The 26575-nt window shown below is 41.8% G+C and overlaps 1 protein-coding gene across 1 annotated transcript; it reads left to right on the forward strand.

Annotated features, from left to right (window-relative positions):
- The first annotated feature begins 1279 nt into the window (after positions 1-1279).
- Positions 1280-26220, forward strand: emc2 (ER membrane protein complex subunit 2). Its single transcript, XM_056381543.1, has 11 exons — positions 1280-1348; positions 2143-2256; positions 6739-6803; positions 7751-7836; positions 9703-9760; positions 14278-14363; positions 14669-14728; positions 18164-18245; positions 18486-18596; positions 20363-20467; positions 25554-26220. The coding sequence occupies exons 1-11, from the start codon at positions 1309-1311 to the stop codon at positions 25638-25640; spliced, it is 894 nt and encodes a 297-aa protein (XP_056237518.1). The 5' UTR covers positions 1280-1308; the 3' UTR covers positions 25641-26220.
- The last annotated feature ends 355 nt before the right edge of the window (positions 26221-26575 follow it).

Below are 26575 nucleotides of genomic sequence, written 5' to 3' on the forward strand. Positions count from 1 at the left end.
ATGTCAAGAGGCTTTTTTCACCACCCCCACCACATTTAGCTGCATCTCAAAGTTATAGACAGCTTGTTCACAGAGCGCTTTTACCATCATGTCCTGAAATCCCAAGAGTCACACCCACTGCATAGTGTTTATTGCAGGTCACAATTAGGGCCCTGGCCTTCAGTGGCACCTTGGCAGACAGGGGAAGCCCTCTACCCCAGAGGACAGTGTATGATTGTTTTAATGTGGTTTCTTTGGTATTTTGTGTTCCAGCAAAAACCCAACCACATATCAACTGACTGCCATGTGCAGACTTGAAAATTACAAGTGCACAGATCGCCAAAGCTGAGCGTAACTTAAACTGTACACACTGTTATTATTTGTATTCCTGAAAGACATGATGACATTTCATCATTCTCTGGTGCACTTGCACTTGCACTGATGATGCTAGGCTGTTTTACACTATCAGTGTCTTATAGAAAGAGAACATCTCTTGTTGCCTTTTCACAGCAGAACATCGACAAAGCGTGCATAACAGTAGGCTATGTGCAGTGAGCAGCACTGTGACATCAGATCTCTGAAATGTCTCTGTAAGCAAGTTTATGCAGAGTCCACATCAACAAGTGTGTAATGTGGTAAGAGAGAAGTGTAGACGCAGCGTGAGGATGGGATTCACAGAGGCTCCTGAGGGAAATCAGGATAAAATGGTAGATGTGCTTGGAAAGCCCATTCCATATTTTCAGAGGAAACTGATTCTAGGCTCAGCTGATTTTCCTACCCAATACTTAGGAGGTGAATTATATAAAAATGGAAATGGAGCATGAGAATAACATCATCTTGATCTGCTGTAGCAATTCGTGCTCCATGTTGCTGACTGCTCGACATTACAATGGTAGTGTAGGTTTACAGTGTACTGGAATTATGTGTCTAAACCAGTGCATGTGCAATTTGGTCTTCAAAATCAAAATTACAAGCCTTATATAAACCTACAAATGCAAATCATGGACCAACATTAAGTTATACTGTTGATATAAATATTTAATAATTTTTAAATGAACCATATCGCTTCCCACATGTTCACAAATTAATAGGTCTAATAATGATAATAATAAATAATTGATAAGTGCAGAATATCTTCTTCTTCTTCTTCTTCTTCTTCTTCTTCTTCTTCTTCTTCTTCTTCTATTTATGTATGTATTTATTTATTTATTTAAAGTAGTCCAACTGTTTAACTGCAGTGCCCGTTCAAAATATCATGTCTTCAGGCCACGCCCACCGCTGGCAAGTCCGTGACGTAGGCGCACAGCGTCTGTTGTCAAAAGGAAAAAGATGGCGTCGGTATCAGAAATGTATGATGTGGGTTGGGAAGGTAAGACTAAAGATAAAGTAGATTCTTTTCAGTTGTCAATGAGACATGTATTTCTGTTCCTCATGGCATTTGCCGTCTTCCCTGTGTAAGACTATGTGGGAGAATCGTCGCGGTCCGAGCCTGAAAATACAAGCTCACAAGTCAACGTGAAGTGCTTAGCTAACGCTAGTTAGCATTATCAGCTAACTCATCGTGTTCATCCATACAGTAGATCAGTACCAGCTCAATAGCCGTCATTTCAATGTAGTTGTTGATGGTGTTAAAGTAGCGTTTAATGTATAGCAGGAAGCTATGTCTGTCCGTCTTCAGCTAACCCCCTAATGTCTGTAGCATGTTAGTTAGTCATGATGCATCGGCTAAAGTTAGCTATATCTGCGTCTCAATGGACTTCTGGGTCTGCCTAAGAAATACAGTATAACACATTAGCAATAGTAATAATAATAATAATAATACTGAATATGTTAGAGCGACTGCGAGTGTAGTAGTAGCACAAACATAATGGTATTGCTTACAAATTGTACATATTTTTCTGATAATACAAAAATGTGACTTTCATTTAATAATTCACACTTCCAGGGTTTCTGAATAGTCCCAGTAATTTTAGTCCCATTAACCACATCAGTTGAGATGACGATAAATCAGTGTAAACGTTACTGCATATGATAGTGAAGCTTCATAGGTCTTGTTTTTCACATGCTCATCCCAAATTGTGCTTTGCAAAGTCCCAGAGCATCATGCTTGATAGATTGTATTGACACAGATTTCAACTTATGGCTTAAAATCTTTGTTCACAGAAATGAGAGACAAGCTGCGTAAATGGAGAGAGGATAACTGCAGAAATAGTGAACAAATAGTGGATGTTGGTGAAGAGCTCATCAGCGATCATGCATCAAAACTGGGAGATGACAGTAAGTGTGTCTAGACCAAACAAATCAACACATCCATTTTAGGAGATCCTTTGTCCCCACTTGCATCAGGCTGTATAACACCTCAGCCAAAGGAAGTGGCTTCTGAACTGGACTAATTTAATTATTATTGTTTACTATTTATTATTACCTATTATTATTGTTGTTGTTGTTATTATTACTAATGAGCTGCAGGGCACCTGAATTTCCCCTAGGGGATAAATAAAGTATATATCTGTTCTATCTATATGTATTTATATGTATGTACATAATTTTACATCATTTCAGAGATTTTTTTGCAGTTATACACACTGACGACTTGGTTAACATAGACTATGAGGTGTATTGTTATTTTCACAGGGACTATTAGAAATTACATTAATCCACAGTTGAGAATGCCTCCATATACACCAGTCTTTAGTTTGTTTTAGAACTTTAAAACAGGTAGTACTTAGAGTAGTAGAGGAAATTGTGGCTGTTATGACAAACTCGCGTTAGCAGGGAAAACACCACTGTTTTGGTAAAAACACAATAGACAACTTGTTAACATTCCCTTTTGGCAGCTCTCGTGTCACATTATCACAGCGGGAGATAAGTACAGCCCCCTGTTGTTTTCAAATTTAAAAACTAAATTTGAATGAGGATCTTTTGCTTTGTAGAGTCCAAAACCACTAAATGTCACTCTTTAAAGAAAAACAGGTACATATTTTTTCTTTTTCCATCATTGTCTGAAAAGAATCTAAGACCTCAGTTATATTTGCTTGTGGATGTGTAAACAGACAACTCCAGACACAACAGAGGTGTAGTTGATGTGCATCTCTCGCTAGTCTGTCTGTCTCATAAACCTAGCTTGGTCTCTCTGCGTATTGCTTACCAGCTGCTTCCAGGGCTGTTTTGTGGCTTTGTGCCTGACAAAAGTGAGAGTGAAATACAATTATTTATTACATTTCATTAATGCAATAGGCATCAGTGCTTATAAACTATATCTCGGAAAGCATAACCGCATTGTGCATGAACAAGCGTTCTTATGCTTGTGCACCAAATGAAACTCGTGCTTTCTAGGACAAACCCCTGAAGGGACCAGTCCAGACAATATATGGTGTACACAATTTTAAAACAAGACAATGATTGGATAGTCTTTCAGTCAATGTTATTTCTGGACAAATGCAAGATGGAAAGCAATGGATTGACATTGACTATCGCAATACATTTTATTGAATTTAAAATGTTGATTAGCAGGGCTGGGCAATATGGATACTCATCTTTCAGTAAATAATAACCAAGTATTTAGCCAAGCTATAGTATAAATAATATTGTATGTTTGAAAATGTATGAAAGGGAATCTGGGTGAGCCTGTTTGAATGAACCTGACACAGCTGATTAAAATTAATAATAAAGCTACAGTCACAGCCTATAGGCCTAGAGTGTGCATTTGGAAAGTGTTCAGACCCCTTCAGTTTTTTCGTTGTTGCAGCGTTATGCTGAAATTAAAAAAAATAAAAAATTCCCTCTTCAATCTACATTCAATACCCTGTAAGGACAAAGTGAAAACCGATTTTTATGCATATACATTGAAAAGGAAACACTGAAATATCACATTGACAGAAGTATTCAGACCATTCTATGTGACACTTGATATTTAGCTCAAGTGCCTCCCATTTCTCTTGATCACCATCACTCCATCTGAGGTAAATTCAATTGATTGGACATGATTTGGAAAGGCACCCACCTGTCTATATAAGGTCTCACAGCTGACAATGAATATCAGAGCAAAAACCAAGCAATGACGTGAAGGAACTGCCTGCAGAGCTCAGAGGCAGGGTTGTGTTGAGGCACAGATCTGGGAAAGGCTACAAAAACATTTCTGCTACACGGAATGGTCCCAAGAGCACAATGGCCTCCATAATTCTTAAATGTAAGGAGTTTTGAACAATGAAGACTCTTCCTAGAGCTGGCCACCAAGCCAAACTGAGTAATCAGGGGAGAAGGGCCTTGGTAAGAAAGGTGACCAAGAACCTGATGGTCACCCTGGCTGAAGTCAAGAGATCCTGTTGGAAATAGGAGAAACGTCCACTTATTCTTATTCCTAAAACTTGGACATGCTCTCCTCATCCATGGACAGTTGCAGACCCTTCTCTGGTCATGCAAATGTGCACCTCGTTCCTTTCGTACTGCAGTTGGGGTCCGCGTCAATCTGGCATTCCACACTTTTCCCGATCCACACTCCATTCCAGTTGGTGGCAGTAATGCAACACGATGTTGTTTCCTGACCGCTATAAAAAATTAAGAAGTAGAAGAAGAGGACAACGGGAAGCCACGAAGAGAAAATACAAAGAGCAACGGCTTAACGAGAACAGGAGAATAGGGCCAGGAGTTCAGCAGGGATACAGTTGAAAAGGCAAGACAAGTGCAATGGTGTGAAAGGCATATTGTAGACATAGCCTGTTGCCTTGTAATTCACTGAGTACAGTATACTGTTGTTTTCAGATTTTATTTTTGAAGCAACAGTGAGTTTTACCTACCGTAAACATATCAAAGGTCATGGTTTCCTCTATAACAGTGCTGTCCTGCTGCATTACCCCATAAAACTCTCCCTTTTCCCCAGCTGTTATGATTCATACAGTCCTTAAAAGAGGCGGATAAACACTTAACATGCCATGGTTTTATTGAAACCAGCTCTTAAATTGGCTGTGAAATGAGATGGCAATTATCAGAACAAGAGTTGGCATCATTAAAGTCAAGACAAACTTCAGGCATTTGTTTGTTTTGGCACAACCTGCCAGTTTTTGGGTGGAGTTTGGTTTTATTTTTCTTCTCAATTAACAGGGGGCGTTCATTTGGCTGAACATGTCCAGTTTCCTTGTCAGAGCTGTCTGTCTAACATGTTTTATTAATTCTATTAATTGGCTTCTGCAGCCAAACTATTAGTCAGCATGTTATAATGTTACAGTTGACTAAATGAAAAAGCATTTCAATAAACATTTCATTTTTTGTGGCTAACCACTAGAGAAAGATGTTAAAGAAATGGTCATGTTGTTGATGATGGCACCCAAAATGCTTTGCTCTAGAATTATATAACAGTGATGAAATGTTCAGACTTATTTGAGATTGGTTTATTTGGTTTAAAAAAAAACAAAAAAAACATGTATGACAATATTCATAAGGTGTCTACACAAAAGGAATCTCAATAAGCATCATGGAGTAGAAAGTGGATAAAGAGAGGTATAGAGCTGATGATATGACAAACTGCAACCTAACAAAATGAACACATCAATATTGCTGCACTATGCCAACATAGCAAGACAATGACTTAATCTGGCCTATTCATATTAAAATCCAATCCATTCAAAAGTAGTTCACTGTAATGTAACATACCTGTGAAGATTCATTCAAGGCATTAAGGTCATGGTATCTCTTAGAGCTTTATGAAGGCAACTGAATTAACTTGAGGCTATTTGCCTTCGTAAACTCTAAGAGACTATAATGTAAACATTCATTTTAAAGTTTCATTGTGGTGATAAGTGTAAAAGTCATATTTAACCTTTATGTAAACATATCGCCAGTGCTTTAACATCACTCACTGATCACATTATTTTTATATTGTCTTTATGTTGAAACTGTTCCATACATATTTTTTGTTTTTAGTGAAAACACACACATTGTGTTACAAACCCAGTCACATTTAGCTGTTAAAACTTGCTCTGGTATTTGACCTACAGTAACAGAGTCACAGTAAAGACGATGGGTGATGAGAGTTGGGGCTGAGAGAGAAACGTTAGTTCAGCTACTTTGGTTTCACAAAACATCACCAGTGTTTTTAACAATGTTAGGAATGGTTTTGACTCACGAAAAGTAGCCAAGGTCTCATTTAACCACCCAACTTATGTCCTTTTTTCCCCTGGTACCACTGAAGAGCCCCTTTTTAGTGTCTCATCTATACTAGTGGAGAGGAGGGTGGAACCTCAATTTGAAATTGGGAGGTGATCATAACGAATGTAACAACTTATTTTCTTTAATTTCGTTACACTTCGTTTTCCTTTAACATTTTTACTGAAACTTAATTAGTTATTTATTACCGCCTCACTGTGGGCAAATAAATGACAGGACTGTAAAGGCTTACACAAGGGCTTTGCATGTCCCACAATGTTCTTGTATTTTACGATTGTTATTATTGCAGTGCCGTCCAAGTTTTAAATTAATGTATGTTTTTTAACAAGTAACATTATCTTCACTTAATGCCAGTAAATGTAGCATTACATGTTAAATGAAATGGGAAAGTTCTTTGAATGAACTCTTAAGCTGTTGCTTCACATCATGGAAGCCTGTTTGTGTGCGTAAAAAAAAACCCGATGTGCAGCTGTTGAGGACAGACTAAGTTTGTACGTCAAGTGTACAGTTCAATATATCATCTTTTCATGCTACACCAGACAGTGGAATGGAAAGGGCGTTAACACAGTCTTTTTTGTCTGTGTCTCTTCTGCCTAGTATGGATTATTTATGAGCAGGTGATGATCGCAGCGCTGGACTGCAGTCGGGATGACTTGGCTCTGGTAAGTTTTTACCGCGCTTCCTCACACACCCAGGAGCTTCAAAAGCAATCGGCCATTCTCTCACAGCCATTCCTGTTTTGCAGCACCCGCTCTGCCAAATGTGAAAATCTGATTTTTATTTGGCCAAATGGTATTACTCTGTCTGTACTTTGGAAAAACAATTTGCTGAGAGTTGGAATTAGAGGGTGTAGCAAATGAAAGGAGAAGCATGCTTCAAGTGTTAGCTGAACTTGGCCATCATTTATGGAGTTCAACTGCTTTTTTTCCTTCAGGATTTATTTGCCATTTTTAAGCTTAATGTGATGCTTCTGAGTTCACGTTCTGAAATGTTCAAAGCTCTGAAAATGATCAAATCTGCATGGGGATAAAAAAAGACTAGAGGTCAATATAATTGAAACGGTTCATCTCTAATCAGTATGGAAGCGACGACTCCTTTGGCTAAAAGAGTGACTCATTGAGTACAGAGGATGCAGGACTCAGTCATTAGAGTTAGTTGTCTGTTGGCTATCCTTTCTGCCCTGCTGCCAGACTTTAAAAAAAGCAGAGGGACCAGACATCAGCTGATGGATGGCGCAAACTATTCAGATCACGCTGCAGACTTTAGCATCTCATTCAGAATAATGCTGCATGTGAGTACAACCATTCCTAACCTCTTCCACCACTGCGTGATCAAACAAATTCCAGCCCTGCATAGAGGAGGAGCAGTCATGGTTGCCTAAATGAGTAACATAGAAACAGCAGATTTTCACTGACAGTCTGTTTTTATATCACTGTGTTAGGTTTGTTTAGCTGAAACATAAACAAAATCTGACATTTTCAAGACAGGTGGTTTGTGTTGGAAAATCACGAGTATCTGTAGAAGTAAGTGTGTGAGAGCAAGAGTGTAACATAAAGTTTAGTTACAGCCAACTATAATTGCTCTCTCTCCTCTGCCCACATCCTTACAGACCTGTCTACAGGAACTGAGGAAGCAGTTTCCAGATAGCCACAGAGTGAAGCGATTATCGGGCATGAGGCTGGAAGCTTTGGAAAGGTAAGCATCGGGTACTAAAAGCTCCAGAGAGAGAGAGGGAGAGAAAGGAGGCAAAAAAAAGCACAGCCCTGATGTTATGTATGTTACTTTGGGAGGCTTGGGGGCGAGAAACTGTTAGCAGATCCTAAGTGGTACAATGGTCTGGGTGTGTGTGAGTACAGTATGTGTGTGGGGTAGGCTGTGTTTATGTTGGATCACCCAGCATTCCTTTGGAGAAGAGGGGAATGGAGAGAAGAAAGGTTCAACCCTGGGTAGTCCTGTGGCCCTCTAGCCTGAGTTAGGGATTCCCGGGAAGGAAGTGGTCAGATCCCAGTGTTATTCTGGGGGTCCCTCAGTCTTCTCTGGTTTCTGTTCCTTCGTTGTTTCCTTATTTTGTTATTCCTCATCTCGCTGTATTTTTTTCTCTCTCTTTCCCCTCTTTATTTTCATGCTTTTTTTCTCCGTCCTGTTTTGGTCTCTGTGCAGCGAGTATGTCTTGGCCCTGTAAATATTGACATGTCACCATAATCTCAATTTTGCCCTCCACCTCCTCCTCCTCCCTCAACGATGTGCTTTATTTTTGAATCTGCAGTTTATTAAAAAAAAGTAAGCAGTATGGAGAGTGTGAGCAGGAAAGATAAACAGGGGGGTATTTTAGTCTGTACTGAGCTGAAGTAGGGGTAATTCAATCTGTTTACTACCTCGCTCACATTCCCCACCCGGATCACAATTGCTGGTTTATCGGTTATGTTGGAGTTTATGTGATAATTGAGAGTGATTGCTTCGGCACTGTCAGATTAAATAAACGGCACACTAGGATCTAATTGGCAGCAGACAGAGCAACACTTGAATGACACAGCTTCAAACAGCAAGGCCCTTCCTCTTCTCACACACACACACACACACACGCACGCACACACACACACACACACACACACACACACACACACACACACACACACACACACACACACACACACATGCGCATACACTTGGTTCCTAAATAAATAAAGCAAATCAAAGTGGCTTGTGAGTGGTTGCCTGGTGCCATCTGAAATCTCCCAAAGTGTGGCTGAGTAATAAAGTGAATGTGAGGGAAGCAGCAGCGCTGGAAGTGGGGCTGCTCAGTGCTAATGGAAACCAGAGTTGCTTCTGTCTGTTGCAGGCTGTGGGCGGGACACTTTGTGATCACTGAGCCCCACCTTTGGCTGCTGAAACGTCAGCGTTGCAGATTACCCCTAACAAGAAAAAAGTTGAAAAATCATCCTTCAGCGCCTGATTTGACATGACAAGTGAAGTGCACATGCCTCCTATTCCCAGATTTCTTTACCGTATGATTTGATATTTACAGCTCATAAATTTCCCCTTTAAACAAAGTCATGTGTGCTCAGTCCAACAGTTTGAGCGAGGCTGCGTTGGATATTGTTGCTTATCACGTTCATATGTGTGTATTGTGGTATTATGTATGCGCAGAGAGACAGGCGACTGAACCAATAACGTAGCTGCGGATCTGGACAGATGTAAAAGCAGCAATTTGATTTTGTTTAAAGGTGAATTAAACTGGATCCAATCAAATGAAAATACAGTCTTCAAAACGGTGTGCTTTGTTTGTATTGATTTCATGACTCATTGTGAAGTGATATAAGCTCCTCACTATGTTGGCTGTGTGACCAGCAACCTAAACTTAAATGAGTGTTTATTTCTTCCTTTAGATCACCACTGATTTCTGTGCAGCCTCACTGTAATCATAGGAACCTGCCACGATGTATATAGAAACTCGATTACCTTGAACTCTGTTTGATTTCCCTACCACCTAATTTTACCCGACTGGGGACTGGGATCGGTAGATCGGAAGAAACAACTTCATGTTCTTTTCTCTCTCTGAAGGTACGATGAGGCCAACAAGCACTACGATACCATTCTTCAAGACGACCCCACCAACACGGTAAGGCTGAGAAGAAGGGGAAGAAAGGGAAAAATCCCTCTGCTTAGCGTTCTACTTTACTTCACTTTGTGGTCTCTGCTTTTTTGGACGGCTTTAAATCTGCTGAAGCACTTTGGTGTTAGCGGTGTGAGTTTGCTAAGTTAAACTCCCCTTGGCCTCTCTGACCTCAACCACAGTGCTGATCAGCCTAGCACCCACACAACTGAAAAGTGTTTAGGGGAGGGGTGGGGGGTGATTCATGATCCTAGTCAGTGGCAGACATGTTTGGTGGAAGCAAAGCGTAAATAAGGTTCTGGCCTTTGAAGATGGTGATTTACTGGACCTTTAAGACCGCCACCCTGGGCGAACAGGACTGAGCTCCTGTCCCACCTTCTCCATTTCGTCTACTGGCTTCAGGTGCAAAGTCTGATGTGGGTTGGACTGAGGGGTTAAGGCCCTGAATAACACTATCTTCTCTGAGGCTCTCGCCGTGCTATCTTCTCCTCTCAATTTACTATTCATCGCTGTGAAATGACTTGCAGAAGCATGTCTAGCCAGTGTTCTGCCAATCCCACACCACCAACTCAAAACATAATGTACCTGCTGTAAATTGTTTCCATAAGGATATGTGGCCATGCAAGAAAATACATCTTTTAAAGGGTTTTCAAAAGAAACCATGGCCCTATTTATTTTGGCTGTACCCATCCGCCCTCACCTCTCCCCTTCATATCGACAACTGTCTGCTTTAAACAAATAGAAGCCTTAGTGAAAAAAACTAATAATCCATACCTCCCTCTGATGCACCCCACACCCTCTCCACTTGCTTTCACTTTAGCATAGAGAAATAGCCTCCTCATCTTTATGTTGCTCTGTGAATAGCCACAGCTGCTGCCTCCCACCACGCTTAGTCTCACTCCCACTTCACTTTGTCAAGACCATCGTTGTTTATTTTATGCTTTTGTTGCTTTTGGAAGTTTGCAAGTCGGATTGGCAAGTCAGCCTTTAAAACATAGGATAGGACTGTTTTCATGGGCTAGTCCCCTCAGTTATATTTCAATTTAAAAGAGTGCTCAGGTCACAGGACACACCTCTTTTTAGGCTAGCGATAGGCTGAATTTCACAATAAAACTCTGCATCAGTATAATTGAAATGACTTTATATTATTTTTGATTTCATCCAGCAAGTACATAGATTTCCATTGATGCTGCCAAAAACAAATGCCGTTGATGAGGACGCCACCTAAAACAAATGTCATGCAACAGCAGAATTTGCACACATCTCTGGAGGAACTAAAAACAGCAATGACTTTCAAGAACATTTGGGTTTAGTGATAGTCTTCTCTCCTAAATTTTGCTAGAGGCTTGTTCCATGCCATGTCTGACAGGAAAGTAACATCTGGATGGCTGAAGTGAATAATATGAAAATATTTTCTACCACTCTTGTTGTTCATGATAAGATTTAAGTAAAAGCCATCAATCACATTATTTTCTTGTAATACTGTCGTTTCCATATACAAAATGGCAGTTACTCCAGCAAATTTATTTGTAAGTAATTGGCATAATCTGCAACAAATTGTTTGCATTCATCTGCTCTTTTGACAATGGGAGTTGTAATTTTAGTGAATCCCAGGGCCCCGCCCCGACACGGCACAGATCTTCTGGGAATTGCAGGGACATCCTCGGAAAGGGAATGGTTGATTTCCTGGTCTCTGAATGCTGGATACTGCAGCAGGAGCGAGCGCAGGCTTGTCAGTCAAACTTGGGGCCGGGAATGGAACAAAACAGACAAATAGCTTCTCTGTTCCTGGGACGTTAACCTTAAACCTTTTTCCCACAATCCTCGTCCTGAATGACTTGGGTGTAGTGGTGATGGAGGGCGGAGCGATGATATGATGACATCGTTTAGGTCACCTGTTTTGCAGCGAGGGCTATCTCCTCCCTGCATGTTCTCCAACATGCTCTTAAGAATTGGGCAAGGGATGGGCCTGAGAAATGGCGGAAAATTGGCGACCACAAGGAAGACTTGCGAGGCATCCCAGCATGCGAAGCAGAGATTGGAAACTGAGCTGTTGTAATTACAGGCTGTGGAATAGATGTGGTACCCATTAACCAAAATTGTTGAATCAACAAAAATTGCTCAAGGTTTTTTTGCCATGGCGGTGTCCAAAAAATGTTTCAAACTCTTAGCCCTTCCATTGCTTGCTATGTTCCAATACCTACAGCAATGATCTGGCAAAATTCTTGTCTGCGTGCGTAAATGCATTTTTTCCACCTTTTCATTACTTCTTGTGAGTATTTTAGATTATGCAGTGCCCACAACATTTGCATACAAGGATGCACCAATTTATTATTTATTTAACATCAAATGGACTCAAGTGATTGTGTTAATATTGAATTCCAATGCTCTCATTTCACCCTAAATTGTTCACTATAAAAAGCTATTATTTCTCAAATAAGCCACCGAGGTCACATAGATGACTCCTGAGGTTGACCCACAATCATATGCAATTACAGATTCAGTGTAGGACAAGATTAGGTTTGTGTGGGTCACGTAATTCGAAATTTAATGCATCAATTTCGTTTTTTTTGACTGCATAAATGCAAAGTATATTCAAGAGATAAAAATCATAATTAATCATAATAACTGAAAATGTATGCCTTCATTGCTGCAGTGTACAGATGTAAACAAACGTTCAACAGCATCATATAACATATTTGTGTGGACTAGACTGGCTTTTTCTCTTCCCTTCTTATTTATATATAATACAGGTATTTAGCGTGTGCTAGGTGTGCCACCCTTGTTTGCAATGTTTCTTATTATGAAGGAAGGTTGCGGTAGGTCGCAGCAAAGAGCCAGGGGTGATGTAAATAATCCAGTCCTCACTCCTAAGGTCTCCTCAGAGCGCTAATTAAAAAAGAATCATGACAACAGACGGATCAGACCCACTGCCAGGTTTTCTGCATCATTAGTTAGAGAAAGGAGGAGAGAGAGGAGTGGTTTGGAATTGCTTCTCGTTTAATAAAGTGTTGTGTGACTCTCTGGGCTACCAACTTCCATATGTTCCTTTGAGCCCCAAGTGGTTCTTTATCTGGGAAAGAAAAAAAAAAAAAAGCTGGGAGAGAAGAGTGGTGGGTGTGGTGATGGCGGGAGCGCACAAGTGCAAAAATCCACATTCAACATCACTATAGTGTTTGTTTTATTTTTTTTTTCTGCTTTCCCTTTTTTGGTATTGGATGAGGAACGATCCCACATGCTTGTAATTTAGTCTGAAGTGAGTATAAATTCCTGAATCTCACATAGCATCAAGTTCTGGTGAAATGCGCTGGATATAGAGTGGTGTGATCTTTGTTTTATTGTCAGAAAACTTAAGAGAGGAAATAATGGGTTGACCTTTCATTGCTCCTTGTTGCTCGATAACTTCATTACATATTTTAGGCATTTTTTATCAAGCTGCCTTCAGGCCACCGTGATACTGAAAACACACACTTCTTCAGATGTGTACTGTGTGTTTGGAAATAAGACACATTGTCCTGTAGGTAGAAATCATTGCTGGTGATGTTGGAACTGTTGTTTATTTTGTCCTGTTTTTTCACCAAGAGGTGGATATATTGCTTGTCAGTGGAGGCTGCAGTGCCAATGCAGGTCCCTGTCCCAGCTTGATGGATAAGTGGATTTCTTATGATGGAAGTGTCAGAAGGGGCCCAAATTTACAGCCCCCGAGACATGACTCATACCCAGCTCTCAATAGCTTTGGTTATGAGTATAGAAGAGGAAGCCCCACTCAATCAAGTGCCAGTCCATAAATAAAATAAGCTGTGACAGCGTAGTGCACTTCTAATGGAGTTGCAGCCTCCTGTTAAGGTTTTCACTTACTACCAAAAGAAGGGGGAGGATTGAGGGGAGTAAAACATTTGGAAAAGTCAGAGCAGCAGGACTAATACTTTCTAATTCAGATTGATGAGAATCTAATCCACCTTAAGGTCACTTCAACATCAAAACGAAGTGGAAAGCAATTTTCAGCTGATGTAAGTTGGGCTGGTGCAGCGTTAGATGCGTGCCTTGCCGGCAGGAAGACAGGCGTTGGGGTTTTGGGGGAGTGTGCCTTTTTCCCCACTTGGTTAGGGGATGACTCACCACTTTATCTCAGCCACTGAGCTCATTCCAACTCCCAAACATTGACTCATAATGTGTGTGTCCATCTCCTGTTGGACATGGCCACTAACTATCTCCATTTAAGTCTTGGCAGGCTTCGATTCTTTTAAATTTCCCAGTAATAATACAAATGAAATTGACAAAGTATCTGTGCCTTTTGTCCTTATTTTCACAGCTGTTGTTGTAATGCACTAAAGTGCTGATTCATCTTATAGATTATCATAAGATGAGTCATAGCAGAGTTTAGAGAAGGATTGTGGTACACTGAAAATATACTAATGTGGACATTTAAACTCACAACTCTTGCACTCACTCATCCTCTAACCCCCTTCAGACAAACACTTGAGGAACTGAGTTCCTAATCCTGTTTACTCTCTGCTCTACAGGCAGCAAGGAAGCGTAAGATCTCCATACTAAAGGCCCAGGGGAAGAGCGCTGAAGCCATCCGGGAGCTCAACGAGTATCTGGAGCAGTGAGTTTTTCTATAAGATGGGGAGAGGGTCAGACGCCCTCTCCTCTCAACCTCCCCTGGCTTTATTTTAATTAAAAACTGAATCTGCTTTCAATTGAGCTGGCACAACTTGTGCATGAATGCTAGAAACCTATTTCCCCTGCCTCAAAAGTTGGATAACTGTCATTATTGGTATTGTAATAAGTAATAATACACTTGCATTTTTACTGTACTGTGTTACAAATGCATTTTCTGTTTTGACATTACTGGAATGACTTGATGTATGGTATGATGATCGAGGAAGAGAATTTATTTTGTGTTAACAGATTTGTTGGCGACCAAGAGGCGTGGCATGAGTTGTCAGAGCTCTACATCAACGAACATGAGTAAGCACATTTCTTTATACAGCATAACATATCTTAAAATCGGTTAGGCTAAACCCCCAAGGATGATGTTCTTTTCATTTCCTAATGGCAAACAACACAACAGTGACAAATCTGAAGTTAGAATAAAATTATTCATCACCATGTATGATATTTAAAGTTGCATTAAAATGCTGAGAGAAGTTGAGTCATCTATTTGTATTAATGGATGCTTTCAGCATCACTGCACAATGTGATGTGAAAGGCCAAATTACCTGCATTATCTACTTTTCTGTCTCTTTGCCTGCTCATAATACAGATTTGAGCCAATAGCTCAGTCTCTTTCTGGTAATGCTCTGACCCATCTTTGTTATTACATCATAAAATAAGACCTTTCTTTCATTGCAAGGATTACCTAATAAATTGTTAGCACTGAGCAGCATTGATTTCAAACCAGCAACTTTAAGAAAGAGAAGGAGGATTGGTAAATATCTTTTTTTTTTTTTAAATAGTTAAGACAAAGAAGCACCAGAAGTACTTTTCCTCATTTCCATTAAAACAAATTGGCATGGCATCATCATGCTGGTCTTCACCAGAATAACTGATATGAGTTGCATTTTTTCATCATAGAGGCAAAAAGATTACAAAAATGAACGGGGAACAGGTCCAAACACGCTGTGTAGCACAATTCATACTCTAGAGGATGTTTGAGGTGAATCTGCTGTGTGTTTCTGTGAGTCAAGAACTATTCCTTTAATGACAAATGTTTGCCATGAAAAAGTGCCCTACAAAAAGTAATCTGTTTCCAGTAAAGTCGCCATATGTTTGGGGTGTATCTGTCAGTTTAACGGTGCCTCACTTCAGACTGATGGCTTGATCTCTGGAGGGCCATTGGATGTCCACAATAGAAGGCGGTGAGATGCCTAACTCAGCCAGGGGTCTGAATGGAGCCCTGTCCATGTTTGTCACATAAGAGTAGTTTAATAGGATTTCAGTCTTAAGTCTCCCCTCCTGCATATGAGAGCAGAAAGACTCCATGGCCTCCCACTGATATCTCAGTTGCTAAGGAGAGTTGCCAGACAGACAAGAGCATTGTAAGAAAAAAAAAAAAATTTTGTTTGTGTCACCTTTTATCCCTCCTTAATTGTCTGGGGCTCAGAAGTTGCTGAAGCGGTGTCTGTAGTTGGTACTATGGTTTTGTATGTGTACATGTGTGTGTGTGGGCACGCTGACTCTGGCTGCTTGGTTGCTCCGGTACGAAGGCAGCGGCAGAAGGAATGTGTAGCACGGTGAGAAGGCTACTTATTGGATATTTCATGCTTTTGTCTGGGAGGCTTTATTGCTGTAGTAGTCAGAGGAAATCCAGGGGTGAGCGGATTATCTCCCAGCTTATCCCAACACTTCTAATATCACACCATTCACTCCCACAGCCCCTTATCTACAGGCGTGTCAATTTCTTTTCTTTGTTTTCTTTATTTTGGGTTACAAACTCCCTGTTTCCCCTCCTCCTCCTCTTCCGGATAGCCCGGCATTATCGCCACTCTTTTCCAAAGGGATAGAGCAGGAGGCAGAGAGAGAGAACACTTGCTGTGAAATTCCCAGGAGAAGGTGGTGGCACCCCCCCACCCCACCCCTACCCCCCAGCCAGAGAAAACAGAGGCTGATGGAGAGGCGAGCAAGAGAAATAAACTCTCCTCCCCTCACTGCACAACACCCTGGGAGCTAAAAATAAATAAAGCAGTGTGTGTCTGCACTGCCATTGTTAGGGTTGCAGCAGGCATCGGTGTTAACACATTAAAAATGTAATTAATAGCCTCTGAGTTGACACTGTTAAAACAATCCTCATGCCAACAGTGTTTGGACTGGAGATTATTTCGTCTGTTTGCAAGTACTGCACGGAGCCACTGTTGGAATCTGCTGTTGGCTCTCACTCTGACCCATCTTATGAGACTGTTCAACAAAATTGGACTGGTCATCCGAAATTACAGGATAAATAGTAATAATTTTTTCAAACATACTTTAGACAGTCTGAATCCATTTTTGTCTTATATGCAGTCAGAATGTGGTATTGAAATGGGGGAAAGCCACTGCTGATGGTTTTACTAACCTCCAAAAGAAACAAATACGATTCTTACAGTCTCGCACATGATGGTGGCTACAACCTTACTCAAGCGCTGTGGTAAAGAGTGAGCTTAGGAGCAGCCGTAGAGAGTAGCTCGGTGATGGTGGGGTTAGATGGCTCGGAGGAAGAGCAGAAGAGGTAAGGGTCTGGCTCTGGTACAAGATTCTGGTTGATGGCTGATGGAGCGGGCTCTGTTGCAGGCCACGGCCACTGCACGAGCACATCTGAAAGTCTTTATGGAGAGGAAGTGGTAATTGTAAGCAGCCCCCAACCATCCAAGCCCTCTGATCTCCCCCTCCACTCAACCCCTTCCCCCTGTTTATTTCTTTCTTTCTCTGTCCGCACCTTCCTTTCCCCTCCTATGCTGTTAATCTTTCAGCTAGTTACCATGGCAGACTTTAAACAGACTGATAGGTTCTTCATGTTGTGGCAGGCAGCATTTTGATCATTTGGTTCCCACAAAAAACTCTACATCTTAGCATTTCCCTCATTTCTCACAAGCAGTGAAAAAAGTCCCTTTCTTTAGGCGCCTCTTGACACAAACAGCGGTCTCTTGGTCGTAAGGTTTCTTCAGAAATATGTAAACTCTTGCAGAGTGAAAAAGTGACTGCTCAAGAAGCACAAAAGCTCAGATAGAAGAAATGAATCTTAACTTTCAATTAGTTTAAAAGTGTTGATAGACAGCCAGTGTAGCCCCATTTTCAGCTGTTAGGTCTGCTTCTGCTTTGGTCTGTGTGTTGGCTTCTATTTTGTTAGGTGTATACACATTTTATGGCTTTGTGTTCCAATGATATACTGTATCTTAGCTCATCTTGGCCTGGTACCGTGAAGGGGAAACTGTGTATTAGAAGTGGAGTGGCAGCAGATTAGTGTGAGGTCAACAGCTCAGCAGTCTGCTGCTGAGAAGTGATCTCATCTGAGTATAGGCACAGTGTGCCAGCTTTTACTGTAGTGCTGACCTCAGGAAGGTAGTTAACTACACATTAAAGGCTGAAAAAACACACAGACGGACAAGATTGATCCTCAGTGTCCCCAAAGGAGGGAGAATCACCACACTAGATAGGCTTTTACCTTTGCCAGCTGTCTGGACGGCATAACCTTTACTGTAAACCTTTAAATAAACTTTATGTCATGTGGCGGATCTTTACAGATCTCTGCAACATTGGCTATAAGTCTGTCGCATATAAACTGACCTGTACCCCATGTAGTTTTCAATTCAAATTTATACCTGTAAATTTATTGGGCATAGATGTTGTGCTTCACAGTTGAGCAAGCTGAAGGATGACACATCCACAGCTGTATCAATCGCCTTACTGTTTCCCTTGTCATTTCCACAGCTATGGAAAAGCCGCGTTTTGTCTGGAGGAGCTAATGATGACCAATCCTCACAATCACTTGTACTGTGAGCAGTACGCTGAGGTAGGTTGCATGTCCGTCATCAAGCATGGGGGCAAACTGTGGAATAAATGTGAATGGTGCCTCTCTCTGCAACACAGAGAGTCAGCGACACACACTTAACGTCATTGGGAATACAGGCTCATGAAAGGAGATGTGTTTACACGGGGTTGTCATGTGTTGCTTATTCAGATGTCATGCTGTCATTGCGTGAACTGCCCTTTAGCACAGCTTATTGGCCGTGTTTAATGCCTCCTAACACAGGTGAAGTACACTCAGGGGGGCCTGGAAAACTTGGAGCTGTCCAGAAAGTATTTTGCCCAGGCGCTGAGGCTGAACAACCGAAACATGAGGGCATTGTTTGGTCTGTACATGGTGAGTACTGCTTTGCATGGAGAGAAAGTGGGAAGAGAAAGAAAAAAACAGTAGAACTTTTTTTGTAACCCTGTGGTTTGTCAAGGTTGAAGCTGCCCACTGAGTGTGTCAAGCAAGACTGTAGTGTGTGTGTGTGTGTGTGTGTAAGCGTGTTTTTGGGGGGGAGCGAAGAAGGGGCTCTCAGACAGGTCAGCTCATTGCTGACTCAGACGGTGAACTCCAGCATCGGAAAAGTCTGCCCCTCTGGAGCTCTTTATTTTAGTAATAATACCCCTTTGGTGAGACCATCTTTATGTTTATGACTTAAATAAATAAAGTAGGCACGGGGTAAAAAAGAGAGAAGCACACGAGACAGAGAGAGCGAGAGCTAGAGCAGAACAACTGTTGTAAGCATTTTGTCACTGGCAAATTATCAAACCAGGTGCCAGTTTGATTGTAGTCTTGGCCGACCAGCGCTTTCATCTACGTATTTGTTTAAACAGGATGTTGTCTGCTAGCGCCAATGCATCATATGTAAGTGAGACCTGACATAAAAACACAAACAACGCGGTGCAGGGAATAAAAAAGGTCGAACACAGAGAGCCCCAGTGTTTTCCTTCATGCTGCACTGGGATTCTTCAGGTACTCCAAACACCTCACAGCAGCCCCTCCCCTCTGAAACCGCTCAGAGGTTTTAGGCAGAGTACAGGAGAAACAGGGCAGGGTCAAACCAAGACATTCGCTTCTGTTAAATCTCACATTCGTCTGGAGACAGAGCAGGCCCTGTACGGCTTCCTGACAAGGCATCTACTGACACTCGGCTCTTTAGTGGATACTTCAGGTGGGAGTTTATTCTTAATCAGGCACAGATCTGTCTGAGGAGTTTGTGTGTGTGTGTGTGCGTGCGCGCGCGCGCGTGTGTGTGTGTTTTGCGGATTGTCAGCTTGTCTCGGTGGCTCGGCCCCTGACAGGTGCAAGAAGTTCAGTGAAAGGGCATCAAACTTTCACCATCTCAGACCATCTGAGTCAGTTCCACAGAAGACCTGGTAGCACTGACCACAGTTGGGTTGTGGGTTAGTTACTCACAACATTTGCGTGGGGATTCCCCTCCATAATGGTGCACGCTGTTATTCGGGGATAGCCTGTCTGGGTTGACATCATCTAAACTGAGGTTTTTTCTTGAGTTAAAAAAAAATAGAAATAACGAAAATGCTTACTAAAAAATACAGAAGCCAAACCATTTTATAGAAAAGCAGGGCCAGGTTGATTGGTGTGTAGTTAAAGTTTCAGCACACTGGTAGGGAGGGCTTTGAAGTGCAGGCAGGGTAAGCCCTCTGGGGTTTGCTGTGTGGAGATGATGGCAGGAACATGGGAAAGACATGGGATTTGTGGTTCGGAGGGGAGCTGTCGGGGCAGGCAGAGACCGTGATTCACACGGCTCTCCTCTCACTGCGCGCCGGGTTTTCCTTTTTTCGAAGACATACAAGGTCCTTTCATCACCAGGAATCGATGGTGTTGGAGAAATTAGGCCCCGTTAAGTGACAATTTACGTATGAAGCATTAAAACACTCACTTTTTCCCCCCATAAATGATTTCTCCTGTGTCATCAGGCCTAGGTCTGTTTTTTCTCTCCATTCTGCCACAATGACTAGTGGAGTGGTAGATGGTAAGAGTGGTTGCACATTCATCTCAATTATGCTTTTATTGCTGTTTCACCAAGTTTTGATATAAGAACACCCCTTCCCCTGTTCTCTCATTCTGTTTCTTCCTCCCATTTTTTCCTCTAGTCTGCAAGTCACATCGCTGCCAGTCCTAAAGTTAGTGCCAAGGTGAAGAAGGACAATATGAAATACGCTGCTTGGGCTGCCACTCAAATAAATAGAGCCTATAAGGTGAGTCACATATAGATGTTCATAATGCTTGATATAAGAGCATCTAGCTTTATTATGTATTTTATTCTTGCCTTCATATCTTTTGTGTCTCTGCCTTCCACTGAGAAACATCTTTTTACTTTTTCCCACATCACCCTTCATTTCGCCAGACACTGAAAACCACCAATCATATGACTCTTCTGTTGTGTTTTAGCTTTCATGGGATATTTGCACACAACATCCAGACGTCCAGAATTCCCCTTCATTTGCATAGTATGCAAAAAGTATTCACCACCACCAAATGACCCCTGAATGCAAAGCAATCCTGAAGGATGCCTTTGACTTGCAGTGTTGGAATAACAGCCCTGTTGTCTTTCAGTTTGTCTGGGTACATTTACTGTTAATGTGTTGACTTAAGGCCACAATGTCTGCTAAGACTGCATCCCACACCCTGGCTTCACAGATGAGCTTCTCACAAAGCCACAATCTGATTCTCCGAGGACAACAATCGCACCAGACTGAAGCACAGAGTTGTCTAGTTCATGGGTTCTCAAAGTGGGGTTCAGTCACCTTCGATTTGAATTGAGATTAGTAGGTCCCTATGAGCCTTATTATAAAATTCAGTGTTGCAGTGTTTATGTGTTTACATACAATATTAAATCAATAGTTTCAAATTTCTTCCCATATAGGGATCCCTGAAATTAAACTTTATTACCACTGGCCAGTGAACCCATTTGAGAAGAAAAAGTTTAAGACCCTTGAGGTGTTTGTTTTGTCTCTGACCTGTTGCCAAAGAGAGAGTAAGAACGTGGGCAGAAAAGAGAGATGAATGATGAAAATGTACGTGTGCCCGCATATTAGTATCTGCACATGCATGCAAAGTAAAGAGGGGAAAAAGTGAGGAGCGGCTCAGATGGTATCACTAAAATGGTTTATGCCGTTGTCATGGCAACCTAGGTATTAAAGCATATTTAAGAGAAAACTTATTTCCCATACGGGCCATATGTGTTGCTTATTTGGGCATCGACAGTTAAATGTGTAATAAGTGGTTCCTTGCTCAGCATGTGTGGGTCCTGTCGAGAGAGAGGTTCCCCGCTGAGCCTCTAAAGACCTCGTCTCACCACACTCGGCTCTCCTTGCCTTATAGACACATTTCACATGTCGAGCGCGCAGTTGCAAGAAGTGTGCATGTAAGTAACGTCACAGTGAGTGTCTCGTCTCTTTTGGAGCTCATGCAGAAGTGTCATGGAAGAGCTCTAAGCTTCTGCTTGCTCCTTTAGGTTTGCGTTTAATGAATAGAAAAATTTAGAGGTGGTTTTGGTCAACAAGATTAGCCAATCAAATGTCTCCATTCCACAATACTCCTCTCTTTGATCAGTATGCCTTCTGACCCTTACCTCGCTGTCCTAGGAAGTCTTTGATCCCAGCAGGGGACAAGATGGATATCTCAAAGTGCAAACTTTAAATCCCAAGTCAGGGGCCCAGAAGAAGGGGAGGGACAAAGTGTTAGAAATGAAATTCATATTTGGAGGAAACTTGGTAGTGACCAAATATCTAGAGGACAGAAATGAAGGGTCAGAGGAATCAGGCTTTGACAGGACAGCTGAAGTTGAGTAGAAGGGCAAGTGAAAGGGCTGCCAGCCAGATAACACCCTTAACCCTATTTCCTGTGGACATATTACACCAAATACACCAGATTCTATTATCATTTCAAATGTATTATGAATTCATTATAATAATTCATATATAATTCATAATTCTGATTAGTGCCCGTTGCTAGGATACATTAAAGTAAATCAGACAAACTTGGAAACAGACCTGTTATAACATTTTACTTTGGGGTGTTATTTGAAACTTATTACAGGGATTATACAGTAGCATAACCAGTAGTGTAGCACACGTTTTCCTTTCTTAAATATATTCTTCATTGCCAGGGAGGTGTGGGAGAGGGTTTACCCAAAGACAGGGAGCAAACATCTGAGTTTGTAATGAATCAAATATATGGCTATTCGCTACCCAGATACTGTCTCGCGTGTCTTTAACAGCGCTTGTTACAAACAGATGAAAGGGCATAGATTTCAGTTGTCAATGCTCTAGTGGCCCAGAGGAAAATAGTTTTGGCTGAGTTGTTATGATGACAGACTGAAATAGTTCAGCTACTGTTAGAGACCAGTGGACAAAGCTGAAGAGTTAAACAGTTAGAGTCTATGTGGTTGTGACCCCCTGGTGATGATAATGAGATACTTCAGACAGTCACACCTTTGTCCTCCAGGGAGCATGATGTAAGCTGCATCCCCTCCCCTCTTTTTCTCCCCTGGTGTACAACCTCTTGTATTTGTTTAAGTTGCCTAGTAATAGTGAGGTAGTTGGGATTTCAACTCAGCTGTGAGTGTGTGTATATGTAGAGTATGTGTATGCAAGCCTGGCACCACGCACATGTGCACTTGTACAATGTTTTTTTTTTTTTTTTGGTTGCTGTGTGAGACAAGTTAAATGAAAAGGTGTTCGGTTGCCTCCTGTATTTTTTTGCTCCCCACCTCCAGTTAAATGACTTCAGAGATCTTTAAAGGGAGCGGCGGTGTGGGCCTCAGTCAGACAGCTGCAGGCTGCTGTGGGCTTGTGCTGGCTGATTGATGGCCCCTTTAAAGTGTTACTCGTGTCAGTCGTCCACATTTATTAGGCCCCAGTACCTGGTGATTGTCATACCTCAGTGTGAGAAAAAGGTGGGCAGGTGAGTGCAAGTGGGAGCAGACGTCAGCGAGAGGTCACGACTGACGGGCGCGTTTAAAAAAAAAAAAAAAACAACAAAAAAAAAAATGTAATTACCTCGGTGGGGTGGGCTGACATGTGAAAGACCTGGAGATGTGTGGGTTGTAGGTGCAGGGGTCTTTAAAGCAGCCCTACATGGCTTGCCCTCCTGCCCTAGCTCTCTAAACAGATTCTCTGATTAGCTCCTCTGTCACGGACCACAGGCTCCCACTGCGTCATGACTCTATTATCAGATGCTCTAAATAGATGTGGAGCTGTCTGGTCTGCTCCTACTGTTGTAGAACAGGGCAAGAGTTAATGTGGTGGTCTCACCTCAGGCTGAGGAGATAATTGACTACTGGGCCCGGGGTAATGGCGCATTAGGCAGCAAGGCAATGAAATGCACTGATCATTATAGCTACCCCACCACGCACACACACCCTAAATCTAGAAGAATGAGTCACCACTGGAAATTACGTAGCCAATTGCACACCTTAGCCAGCTGCCCTCTCTGAGTTCGGCAAAAGAAAAAGGAAGAAAGTTTTGCCATGGAAATAGAGTATTGGCTAGTTTTAGGCTGCAGTAAGTTCCTGTTTGTAGAGTCCTGCGGCGGACTGGAGGTTGAATGAATAAATGTGTCACGGCATTAAAATCAGCACCTGATGATGAATGTAGGATTGAGCTTTGTCTTGTTTTTAGGAGGGACTGTATGTGATTGCAGAAGAAAAACCCAAGAAACCACCGTTGGTGAAAGCACAAGACTTAAGTTTCTTCAGTCGACTGTGTGTGTTGAAGTATTGAAATTATTGTGTTTACAATGTGTATGAGCCTTTGCCTCTGTCTGATCAAGTGTGCACACCCTCTCTAGGGGCTCATCTCTCACCTTGGACATGAGGAATGTGCTCTGTTGTCCAGAGGCAGTATTGCCATGTGGTTGAAATGGTATTCCCTGCCTGTGTTTGACTTGGGGTAATGGTGTTTTCATAATGATTTAATTGAAAGGACCCTGTAATGCTGTTGCTTCCTGCTTGTCCTTTGCTGTTCAGCTGAGATGTAGCTGTTGACACATCTGCCTCCACAGAGCAGCAGATATTTTTCTATGTTGTGTACCTGGATTGTGAAATGCTGACTGATTCGCTGCAGCTTTCTGTCAGCCTTAACAGCAAATTCTTCCTGGGATTCTACTTACACAGGTTTTGAATTGTAAGTGATGTATCACTGTCTCCTGCTATCTGCCACAGTGTCTTTTTTGATACAACCACTCAGAAGTAGACTCCAAAGTTTAAATTGAAATTTTTGAACACCATTGTTTGTCTCCTAGATTTTATTACATTTGTGTTTAGTGCTAATTAGCAAATGTTAACATGCTGACACGCTAAAGGTAGATGGTGAAGATGATAGACATGCTGTATAGCTGGTGTTGTGAGCATGTCAACTTGCTGACGTTAGCGTTCCGTTTAAAGCACTGCACAAGTACAGCCTTTGCAGAGCTGCTAGCATGGCTGCAGACTCAAAGCCTTGTTTATTTACTCTTAAGGTAACTTTAACTTCTGTCTCACTGTACAGACTAAAGCTTGCAGGAAATGTGTTGCAAATGAGCAACACTGGCATATGATGGAACTACAGGCCATATTGTCTCATCATGATGAACGTAGCAGTTGCTTTATGGTATATATTAAATTATTTCATAAAAATGTATGTTGGTCGCAAATGTGGGTGAGATGAGTTTGACTGACCCTTTATTATCTCCCTGGTCTCCTGCCCAAGGTGAAGGAAGTTGTGTTTCTCTTTGGTGTGTTTTGAGGGGACGCCATGTCTGTTGCAAAAAGTTTAATTGGGTAGAAAAAGTGTGTGCCTGTATGTGCATGCATGAGTAATCCTGTATGTGTTTGTGGATTATAATTTGCGGCACTTCCTGTGAAACCCTGTGGACAGTGTTAAAATTAGAGTGCAGTGTTATGTACTCCTGTACTAGAGGCTATGGAAGTAGACTAATGTGGGATTCACACACACACACACACACACACACACACACACACACACACACACACACATAGACAGAAAAATGGCGCTTATGAAACAGTTTAGGAAAACTCCTCAAATTAGAGGTTTTATTTTACTATGCATGACTTCTTTATCAATTTTATCTAATGACCATTGTTGTGTCTCGGATCATTGTTGCTTCTGGGACAGCGATGCTTAGGGTACAGGGAGGATGATGTTATCAATGTGTTCAAGTGAGTTTGGCTCCCCATAACTTGAGTTGGCGGAGAGACCTAATGAGCTGATGTTCTCTTTTCCTCTCCCCTGCTCCCTCTCCCTGTCTCTCTGTCTTTCACCGTGCTTCTCTGACATGCAGCTGGCCGGTCGTGGGACCAAGGAGAACAAATGCTCCATGAAGGCAGTGGAGGAGATGCTGGAGTCCATGCAGATCACCATGTCCTAGGTTCCCTCGTCCACACCTTTCTCCCTCCCCTCTGTTCACACGCAGTCACTTGGAGCAACATGGCAGCTCAAATAGCCTCGCAATGTGACCAGAGCCATATCTTAAACTAATTTTCTTTTTCTTTATCCCTTCAAGTTCGGTTCTGTAATTGAGTGAACTTGACATGGACAATGGAAGCCATGTCTTCCCCTCAAGTACAAAGGTTTGCCCACCCATCTGGTACATACAGCATCAAAATCCAAGTACTCCAACTTATTTAAACAAGTTCTGCATAGTATTAACCCAGCTGTGATTTCCCTCAGACTGGTCTATACTATTCCTCCCCATCCCATACTGTCTTTTAGTTTAACCTTGAACTGATGTCACTAACTACCGCATCCACATCAAGGCTATAACCATGAAAGATAACAAGCTGTACAGTAATTGCTATTTATAAAGACAGTATGGAGATCCCACCTGTCTGCACTGAGGTCCTTTACTGTTTCCGTACTATCTGTAAATGAAACATCTTTAATAAAAATGCTTTTTTCTTTTGTCAAATTTATCAAAATGTCTTAATAAAAGTAGGACTGATTGCTGAGTTGAAAATGCATTTTCTTCATGAGTGTTTGTAGCCATGTAGGAGCAGAGTTAGTGGGTTGTTTATTTGGATTTCCATGTATCGTAACAGTCACGTTGTCCTCAGAAGTGGCATTTATTGACACATTTGAACCTGCTATAACTACCCTGGAAAAGGATAAGAGACATTTGTCATTATGAAGGCAGCAGTGGCAACAACAGGGGCCTCTCCGTTCCCAGTGATTCCAGCTGGGAAATCCTGCCTTTCAATTACCCCGGACAGCAGCTGAACCAACTTCAGCACACTGAAGAACACCTCTGTCATTTCAGTTTAAAGAGCCTCGGAGAATGCTGCCAGTAATTAACACGCCACAAGT

This window comes from Seriola aureovittata, chromosome 7 (genome assembly GCF_021018895.1).
Source record: "Seriola aureovittata isolate HTS-2021-v1 ecotype China chromosome 7, ASM2101889v1, whole genome shotgun sequence".
NCBI lineage: Eukaryota > Metazoa > Chordata > Actinopteri > Carangiformes > Carangidae > Seriola > Seriola aureovittata.

Bases quoted from the DNA above. Each gene is read 5' to 3' on its own strand.
- emc2 (XM_056381543.1), top strand. From the start codon at position 1,309: ATGGCGTCGGTATCAGAAATGTATGATGTGGGTTGGGAAG. The intron at 14,729-18,163 runs GTAAGCACATTT...TCATTTCCACAG, and splicing joins CTCTACATCAACGAACATGA to CTATGGAAAAGCCGCGTTTT. The intron at 18,246-18,485 runs GTAGGTTGCATG...CTCCTAACACAG, and splicing joins ACTGTGAGCAGTACGCTGAG to GTGAAGTACACTCAGGGGGG.